The sequence below is a fragment of the Candoia aspera genome, chromosome 3 (genome assembly GCF_035149785.1).
Source record: "Candoia aspera isolate rCanAsp1 chromosome 3, rCanAsp1.hap2, whole genome shotgun sequence".
Taxonomy (NCBI): domain Eukaryota; kingdom Metazoa; phylum Chordata; class Lepidosauria; order Squamata; family Boidae; genus Candoia; species Candoia aspera.
Window position 1 is genome coordinate 53,369,508 of NC_086155.1, and position 9,325 is coordinate 53,378,832.

The 9,325-nt window shown below is 40.0% G+C and overlaps 1 protein-coding gene across 2 annotated transcripts; it reads left to right on the top strand.

Annotated features, from left to right (window-relative positions):
- The first annotated feature begins 3,803 nt into the window (after positions 1-3,803).
- PPIL1 (peptidylprolyl isomerase like 1) lies at positions 3,804-8,951 on the top strand. Of its 2 annotated transcripts, none has more exons than XM_063297692.1 (4): positions 3,804-3,935; positions 5,835-5,989; positions 6,223-6,291; positions 8,152-8,951. In XM_063297692.1, exons 1-4 carry the CDS (start codon positions 3,880-3,882, stop codon positions 8,370-8,372), a joined length of 501 nt encoding a protein of 166 aa, XP_063153762.1. In that variant the 5' UTR covers positions 3,804-3,879; the 3' UTR covers positions 8,373-8,951. The 2 variants fall into 2 exon arrangements, with proteins under 2 accessions (XP_063153762.1, XP_063153763.1); XM_063297693.1 differs by having other exon boundaries at positions 3,854-3,939.
- The last annotated feature ends 374 nt before the right edge of the window (positions 8,952-9,325 follow it).

The window sequence follows — 9,325 nt, forward strand, 5'->3', positions numbered from 1 at the left end:
CTTGTTTCGCTGCATGCAAAAAAACCTGCATCTGTGTCTGACCGTTGAAATGATGTTACTGTTCTCTCATACCAAGTGAAAGATGATGAGAGTGAATGCAAAAATTACAGGAAGTTTAGTTTATTAAGAAAGCCTAGGAAGGTGTTTGGCAGAGTTCTCACTGAAAGGATGGAAGTGGTGTCAGGAAGCAGAATCTGAGAATGTGGTGCAGCTTTACACTGGGCAGGGGTTGCACAGACTAGACCTTACTCTTCAGCAATTCACTGAGAAAGTATGAGTGTGAGAAAGATGATTTGTTGTACATTTGATTTATATAAGCGTACCATAAAGCAAGTGAGGGACGCAGTGGTGCTGCGGGTTAAACCGCTGAGCTGTCGATCGGAAGGTCGGCGGTTCGAAACCGCGCGGCGGGGTGAGCTCCCGTTGCTCGTCCCAGCTTCTGCACACCAAGCAGTTCGAAAACATGCAAATGTGAGTAGATTAATTGGTACCGCTTCGGCGGGAAGGTAACGGCGTTCCGTGAGTCATGCTGGCCACATGACCCGGAAGTGTCTATGACAACGCCGGCTCCAAGGCTTTGAAACGGAGATGAGCACCGCCCCCTAGAGTCGGACACGACTGGACTTTACGTCAAGGGAAACCTTTACCTACTTTTTTACCATAAAGCAAATTGGCTGGAACTGTGAATCACTTTAAGTGAATATGGAATTGAAGGTTGGTTGCTGAATGTGGTAAGAGTGACATATGATGGAAATAAAGTGTCTGTGACAATGAATGGAATGCTCAGCAAATTGTTCCATAATGAGCAGGGAACAAGTTCCTTTTGGCAATTTAATGTATTTATGAACATATGTATAAGTAATGCTTGTGGCAATATTAGAGGCATTAGATTCAGGATATGAATAGCTGTGTATTTTTGTATGTAGCTGCTGTGTGTTATTGACTGAGAACACAAATGATTTGCAGCAAATATTAAATGAATTGTATGACACAATGAGGATTATGGATTTCAGCATGAATGTATCAAAGACCAAGGTTGTTGTGTTGACAGGCAAAAAGAAGAAGACAACTTCAAGTTACACACAAATAATGAAAAATCAGAATAGTTTGGTAGATGGAGACATGGATGGAGAAATGTTAAGATATGCAAACACTGATAGAAAGATGGTGGTCTGGTAGTATGTAGTTAGGTAATATATGGTCTGTTAGGAGGAATGAATGTTTGTTGAAAGAAGTTCAAAAGTCTGTATATAAAACTGCTTCTGTCTACTTCATTACACAGAAGTGAGAGCTGGGAACAAACCTAAAATTTGAATGCAATTGGATGGGGTACTTTAGAAAAGAATGGATAATGTCAAGGATAAATGGGTGTAGAATGAATGTGAACTGAATACATCAGTGAATACTGCTACAAAAGGAATATACTGAAGTGGTTTTGTCATATGAGAATGAATGAGGACTGAACTGCAGAGAAAATTTACAGAGAGCCACTTTGATTTAGTGGTTAAGTTCTAGACCAAAGAATGTAACCATAGAGGAGATGGTGAGTTCTAGTCCCGCCTTAGGCATGAAAGCCGGCTGGGTGACCTTGGGCCAGTCACTCTCTCTCAGCCCAACTCACCTCACAGGGTGGTTGTTGTGGGGCAAATAGAAGGAGGAAGGAGTACTAGGTATGTTCACCCCCTTGAGTTATTTATAAAAATAATAAAGGGGATAAAGAAAGCTAATACACAAATACAGAGTAAGGAAAAAGCAAATGGGTTGAATGGAAGAAAAGACCAAGAGGTTGGATGGAGCTGATGAGATCCTCAAAAAGAGAGGTGAGAAGTTTCAAGATCTGTTGGAAGAAAATCTTACCAGGTTCGTTCCGAGCCGGGAATAAAAAGTGCTTAGGCAATTGCTTGAACAGAGGTGAAGTTTTATTTTCCGAGAGCACAAAGTACAGAATGATCAACTGTTGGAGGCAGCGGCAATTAGAAATTTCCTGGAAGCCCTTTATATAGAAAAGCTTTGCTATTGTTATGTGGAAATGTTCCCGCCCTCTAGGAATTGCTGAGAAAACGCACTTAGCCAGTCTCTTGGAAGGGGGCGCTCTCAAGGAATTCCAGGAAAGCACAATTTACCCGAGTTCAGAGGAGAGGCGCTCCGTGGTCAGGCACCCTGCTGAGTTGTGGTTTCCTTTTGTTGGGGCACTTAGGCTTCCTACTGAGCTGTGACTTTTTCCTGTCTAGTGCTGCTAGATTGGAATGTTAACTTTCCATATGTGATTATGGAGGTCTGTTCAGCCTGGGAAGAATGTTCACCTGAATGGGTGCTTTGGGAAGAGAGATCTTTTATTTAATTTATGTTTATAGATCTTTATTTAAACGATCTCTGGCTAAGTCTGAAAGGAATCTTTTGTCTAAACAGCTTGGCACTTCCTGTTACATTTTAACTTTCTGCCTTGCTTGAGGAGGGAAACCTGTATGGCTGGAAAAACAGTATTTGGGGAAGACAGTATGGAGGGGAAGAGATCTTGATTTCTTCTCACAGAACAAAAGGCAGCCCATAGGCATGGGGGCAGCAAGAATGCTTTGCAAGGAGAGAAAGATGTGAAGAGTAAATGGTGCTGATATAAACTAAGTTATCTTTTATTTTCTCTCTTGCCTTTGTTTGGATTTTTGGAGGGGGTTTACTTCTTCTTACTCTGTGCTTTGAATGGGTATTTATGGATGGATGGATGTGGTTAAATTCCTGTTCTTAAAATCGTTACAAATTACAGCGTAGTTTCATTACGTTATTCATCTCTCCCATGAAGGGGGCGGGCAGAAAGTGGGACGGAAGAACTTAAATCTAAAGACTTTGGAATGCTGTGCTTATAGTGTTACAACTTCTCAGATAACCCAAATGAAAACTATGTGGCTTTTCTTTTCAACTCAGAGATGAACATCAACGTTCTTGGCTCTGATTATGATTCAAGAACACTGGCAATAACAATTTTGAGCATAAGGCCACCTGAGAGCAGCTATTCTATCACCAGGATTGAACTAAGTAGAACGAGTGAGCTTCCAAACAGCCTAGCCCTGACCACAGTTTATTTCAGGCAAGAATGAAGCTACATCCATGTCTGTTCGGCCTGTTACACTCTTTCTCTCGTGTATCCGAGATCTGGGAGCGAGATCCTTTGACCACCCTCTCGCTACAGTAACTAAATTACAGTTATTTTGAGCAGTAGGATCATGTTTCTTGGAGGGAACGAAGTGAAACAAAACAAAACGAAACGAAAACAACTTACACAAATCAAGGGCAAACGTAACGGGGAGGAAAGCAGGCAGGACGCAGTTTAGTTTGCTTGGAAGAAAATCTCACTCTGTTTAGGGGGCGGGGCTGATTCCCTGATATGCTCAGCATTCCAAGTCTTAAGTAAATACGCTTTCAGGATGGGTGTTTAATTTACCTTAAAGAGCAAGATGCAAATCGAATCTCCATTCGATGTTTTACACGCACGCGCGCTCACTTCGTTCCTAAACTCACCTAAATTCTATAAAGTGCAGCTCTAGCATAACCCCTTTCATACGTAAATCTATCCACCCCTCCATGCAACATGCAATCCATCCCCGCTTCCAGCGTACCATCTCCCCACACTCTCACCGCAAAGCTCCTCCGCTCTTAGAAACAGCCAAAAAAAGAGGCAAGAACAAATTCGAATTTCCCCCTTTTGCCTCCGTCACAATAGTATTCTACATTCCTTTATAGCGATTGGCCCAAGGCGTGCGGAATCCCATCAGCCACGCCCCTTTCTGCTTTCTCTTCCGAGGGGACGACGTAGCTGGTGGTACCGGAAGTGTGGCGCGAGGATTTGGTTCCCCCTGCGGCAGATAACTCAGGCGAGGAGGGAGCATGGCTGCAGTGCCTCCAGATACTTGGCAACCGCCAACTGTTTCGGTGGAAACCACGTAGGTGTGAGAAAGGGCTTGGTAGGATGATAGAGGGCGTCCTTTGCTCACGGAAGGTCCCAGGTTTAAGTCTCAGCACGGGGTAGAAAGTCTCCTGGAAAGCCTCTGCCAGTCAGTGCGGGGAACGATTATAGTTGGATGAACCGATTTCTGATAAGTTTCCTAAAAGCTATTTTGGAAAGAGTTGAGAAGTGCTGATATCCCAGTGTTTCTCAACCTCAACAACTTTAACATATGTGGACTTCAACATCCAGAATTCTGGCTGGGGAATTCTGGAAGTTGAAGTCCACACATCTTAAAGTTGCTGAGGTTGAGAAACATTGGGATATCCTGATCTTACCAGTCATTCTTTATATGTTGGCAGTGTTTTTACCATTGTTAATATAAATTACTGTTTCTGGGGAAGTGGTTCTGCCCCTTTTTGAGCCTGTACAGTTACTTTCTTTGGGGGATAATGTACTTCTGCCTTGAACATCTCACTGACAAGCAAAGGTTCAGCAAGAGGCAAAGCATCTTTGGGCACTGTGTAGCTTTCAACGCAGCTACTGTGAAATATGCAAAAGCTGGGGATGGTGTCATTTGCTTGCTTTGATCTTCTATCTTCTGATACCCTCAATGTTAAAATATTTTAACGTATTATGTGTGAAGCGGCCCCTGGTGATAATTTCATTTCATTGATGCTTTGTCAACTCCACTTTTTCATTTTTTCCCCAAATTGCTGGTTTTAACTTTAATAATTCTTTAGGCACAAGGCTGCCTGAGGAGTACTTGATTCCACATGCTATGACTTTCTATGCACTGCAACTCTTCACCAAAGGCCTTATGGAGGGTTCCCTGTTATCTGAGATTTGAATGGGTGTTGAGAAAACTATTCTTCCAGTAGGCAGCTCACTGCTGGAATACTTTTTTCAAGCCTGTTTGCCTGTTACTATATCATTGTAGCATTATCTGTGTTATGCTGGCTAAAAAAAAAAATCTAATTGGGTCCAGCATTTTGGTTGGACCTAAAAAATTTGCAACTCAGTTGTGAATCTTGAATATTTTTTTTTCATAGATGGAAGCAACAGGGCTTTAAAAATTGATTTAATCATTATTACTATTTTGTAAATTGAGAAATATATAAATGCACCATTTTTTATTGAACAAGTGGATAAGGATGTAAAGAACATCTAATTTGCTTTATGAAGATGAAACTGCTAATAGAAAAGAAAATCTATTTGATTGGAATGGTGGACAGTGAAATAACAATTGAATATTTGCCATTGAGTCAGTGTCAACTCTTAGAGATCCCACTGACAGGTTTTATTTATTTATTTATCAATCAATCAATCAAACTTTATCACTCCCCATCTCCCTCCCAAGGAGGGACTCTGGGCAGTTTACAATAAAAAGTCATCCATGACAATCTGTCCCTAACCTAGTCTTCCAGGTCTTCCAACGGTGCACTCATCACCACTGTAATCAAGTCCATCCTCCTTGCTGCTGGTCGTCTTTTTCTGCTCTCTCCTTCCACCTTTCCCAGCATTACAGCCAGAGAACTAGGTCTTCGCATAATGTGTCCGAGTCAGATAATTAGTGCCTTGAGTGAGAATTCTGGGTCAATTCCTTTGATGATGCATTTGTTTGTTTTCTTGGCTATCCATGGTATTCTCAGGACTCTTCTCCAACACCAAAGTTCAAAAGCATCAGTACGTTTTTTATCCTTCGAAGTCCACTGTGAAATGTGACCGCGTGCCATATTGGTGATTATATCATGTTGTGCCTTTTCATCTTAATATTTAATATTTTATTAAATATTATTAATTTCATATTAATTTCAATATTAATTTCATCTTAATATTTAATATTATTAAATATTATTAAATATTAAATAGCATGCAAAATCTCTCTGTTTTGCAGTATGGGGCTCATCATTTTGGAGCTGTACTGGAAGCATGCACCCAAGACTTGCAAAAATTTTGCCGAGCTGTCCAGACGAGGTTATTACAATGGCACAAAGTTTCATAGGATAATCAAAGATTTCATGATCCAGGGGGGTGATCCAACAGGAACTGGTAAGAACACATTCAAAATATGCGTGTTAGATATTGTGTAAATAAATGTTGATAGAAACTAATGTATAATGCAAAAGTGATATTAAGATGACAGCAGTCCATCTATTTCTGCCTCTCCCCAAACTCCTGCATCAGTCTCATTAAACCTAGGTGTCCTAGAAACACAGACTCACAGGAAGCAATTTCTGTTTTGGCTTTCCAAACTAATTTCTTTGGTCTTATTATTGTGGTAGGAAGAGGAGGAGCATCTATCTATGGCAAGCAATTTGAAGATGAACTCCACCCAGAATTGAAGTTTACAGGTAGGTAATTCTTTAAAAGGATTTAAGTCCTCTAGGATAAATGCTTCACTATCTGAAATCAAATCAATTGGATAATAATTGTGTTTTAAAGACACATCTGACATTATTATTCCCCCACATTAGTTATTGATAGCCAAATTTGTAATAATTGCACACAAATCTAATTAGCAGACTTTTATTATAATTTTTAAATTATTTGTTTAGATTTTTTATTCTGCCTAACTCCAACTGACTCTAGGTGGCTCACAAAGTTTAAAAAACCCACAAAAACAAGTAAATAACAATACAATAAAAATAAATTTTAAAATATTACAAAATAGTTACCAGATAGCAATCCAGATAACACACAAGTCCATCCAACCTACTCCAAAGCATGGGAAAAGAGCCAGGTTTTCAAGGCCTTTCAGAATGCCTTTCTCGAGGGGATTTCATTCCAGAGGGTAAGAGAAGGTACATTTCTTGGGTCCTGATAGATGGCACTGTTTAATCTTTTGGATTGCACAGTCTGGGTAGAAACCATGGGAGATAAGCAGTCCCTCAAATAACCCAGCTGTATGCTATGCAGGGTGTTGTTAATGATAACCAGCACTTTGAATCACACCTGGCAACCAGTGCAGCTTGTGCAGGAGGGAGATCATGTGGGCATGCCAAGGAAAGCCCATCACTGTGCACCTCTACATTCTGTACCAGTTTAAGTTCCTGAGTGGTCTTCAAGAACAGCCCCATGTAGACCTCATTGCAGTAATTGTGGCATGAGGTGACAAGGGTATGAATGACTGTCTGGAAGGCCACCTAATCCAGGAAGGAAAATCCAGAGCTCCAAAATAATTATCTGCCTGGAAGGGATAAAAAAGTAAAGATTCTTTTGAGATGCACTCAATTCCTGGTGACTGTATGGACACTTCCATGCAGGGTTGGGTTTTTTTTTTGTAACAATACAAAAGTAGTTTATGAATGTCTTCTGTGGTTTTTTTTCAACTTTCCAGTCTAGATTACAGTCCAGAGTTTTCCAGTAGTTTTTCATCAAAGTACTATTGTAATCAGGTCCAACGCATCTGAATACTAGTTTGGTCCTGTTAATAAGGTCTGACCAAGGTTGGGCAGTTGTCATTTGCTGTGGGTAACAACCAGCTCAGCCTTCCCCTGTCATGGCAGACATGCAGTGCCATCCTGCTGCCACCTCATCATTGCAAGCAAGGGAAGAAGTTGGCTCCCTTTAAGCATCCCTCAATATTGTCAAAAACTTAAGTCCAAAGTTCTGGCCTATTTCATCGACCAGATGAGTAACTGAGATCTCAGCTTTTAAGCCTAGGTTTAGGGGATGAGATTAGAAAATTGTTAGTTAAAAAGATACCCTAGAAGTGATGGGAATGACACCTAGTGTGTTCCAGAAAGTGCTGGGAAAGGCATTTAGTATTACAAGGGCTTGTGCATGCCAGTTATTAGTCAATAAAGATGTGCAGGTATTTGGCTATGAAGTGGGAAACGTGCTCCAGATCCAGCATGGGCATATGTGCTGTACCTGTCAGTGGCATCTTAATGAAGTCATGTCTTTCCGTGGTCTCATACAGTAGCTATACAGTCGCAGGAAGTCACCCGTTTAAGTATTAATGCCTCCTTAACATCTCCTGAGCTTAAATGCATATTTTAGTAGTTGATATAAGTGTAAAAGCCATATGAGGTCCATGACCAGTCCTATAATCTCAGTACAATAATTCTGTTGATTTGACTATGCATTTTAATACCTGTGAAGGAATGATATGCAATAAACATCCAGCAGGATGCTACCAATTGTTTTATTTGCATGCTTGATACAATTATCTTAGAAATCATAAACTGGTAACATTTTTTCTCCTTAAGGTGCAGGAATCCTTGCTATGGCGAATGCAGGTCCAGATACAAATGGAAGCCAGTTCTTTATTACATTAGCACCAACCCAATGGCTTGATGGCAAGCACACCATCTTTGGTCGTGTTTGCCAAGGAATTGGGATAATCAACAGAGTGGGCATGGTGGAAACCAATGCACAAGATCGTCCAGTGGATGATGTAAAGCTTTTGAAAGTTTTTCCATCTGGCTAGATTAAAATCGCAAAGTTGTTACATATAGACTCTTCAAAGAAAACTGCTGTATTCCAAGAGATACCTGCCAACTACTTAGATGCAAATTAATCTTCACTAAAATTATCTTCAGGATTCATCATTAACCTTTCTATTAAAGCTAAATAATCAAGAGGTGCATGAACTATTTGAAATGGGTAAATGCCATCAAGCTGTGATAAGTCTTGTTGATAGCATAATTTTGTCTACCATCCATGCTTTGCTTGGAATGTAGCAAAGTATATGTGTAAATAAACACATATATTTTAAATGCCCAGAAGGAATCAGGCAATGTCTAGTATTTTACAAGTCGTCATAAATACCTGTTAATTTAGTACAGGGTCCACATGAGTCTGGAAGTAAGGTTAGAATGTTACAAGTGGAAATAGGAAGTTGATTTGTTACCATTTGTTTATTATGAAATGACATACAAATATAAAATTTTAAGGCCAAATCATTTATACTGGTAGTGATTTATTTCTTGGTCTCATTTCATATTCCACAAAGTCAAGGCCATGAAAACTTACGATACGTTGTCTGAATAAACTGTGTTTTGCCAAATGTATTTTGTTTTTACCATGACTGATAGTTCAATGCTACAAATAAAATACTTATATATTTGTACATATCTATTCTGTGATGTCTCCATAATGTTATTGCTCATCTACTGTTATATTTATTTCAATTCATACATACTCTTAGGAGTGGGGCAGATTTCCATAGTCTTAACTGTTGCAGAGTGCTGGAAAGCGTTTGGCCTGAGAGATCAGAAAAAAACCACACCAGGCAGTTATATAAAAATAAGTGTATATAAAGAAAGCATAAAACATAAACAGTTTCCATATCCAGAGCCCTGGATGAGCACAAAAGCTTCTTACATATTTACAAGCTCACACACATGTGCTGAGCTGGACTGGAAGAGAGGCTGCAAAACA

Bases quoted from the DNA above. Each gene is read 5' to 3' on its own strand.
- PPIL1 (XM_063297692.1), top strand. From the start codon at position 3,880: ATGGCTGCAGTGCCTCCAGATACTTGGCAACCGCCAACTGTTTCGGTG. The intron at 3,936-5,834 runs GTAGGTGTGAGA...TCTGTTTTGCAG, and splicing joins ACTGTTTCGGTGGAAACCAC to TATGGGGCTCATCATTTTGG. The intron at 5,990-6,222 runs GTAAGAACACAT...TTATTGTGGTAG, and splicing joins GGGTGATCCAACAGGAACTG to GAAGAGGAGGAGCATCTATC.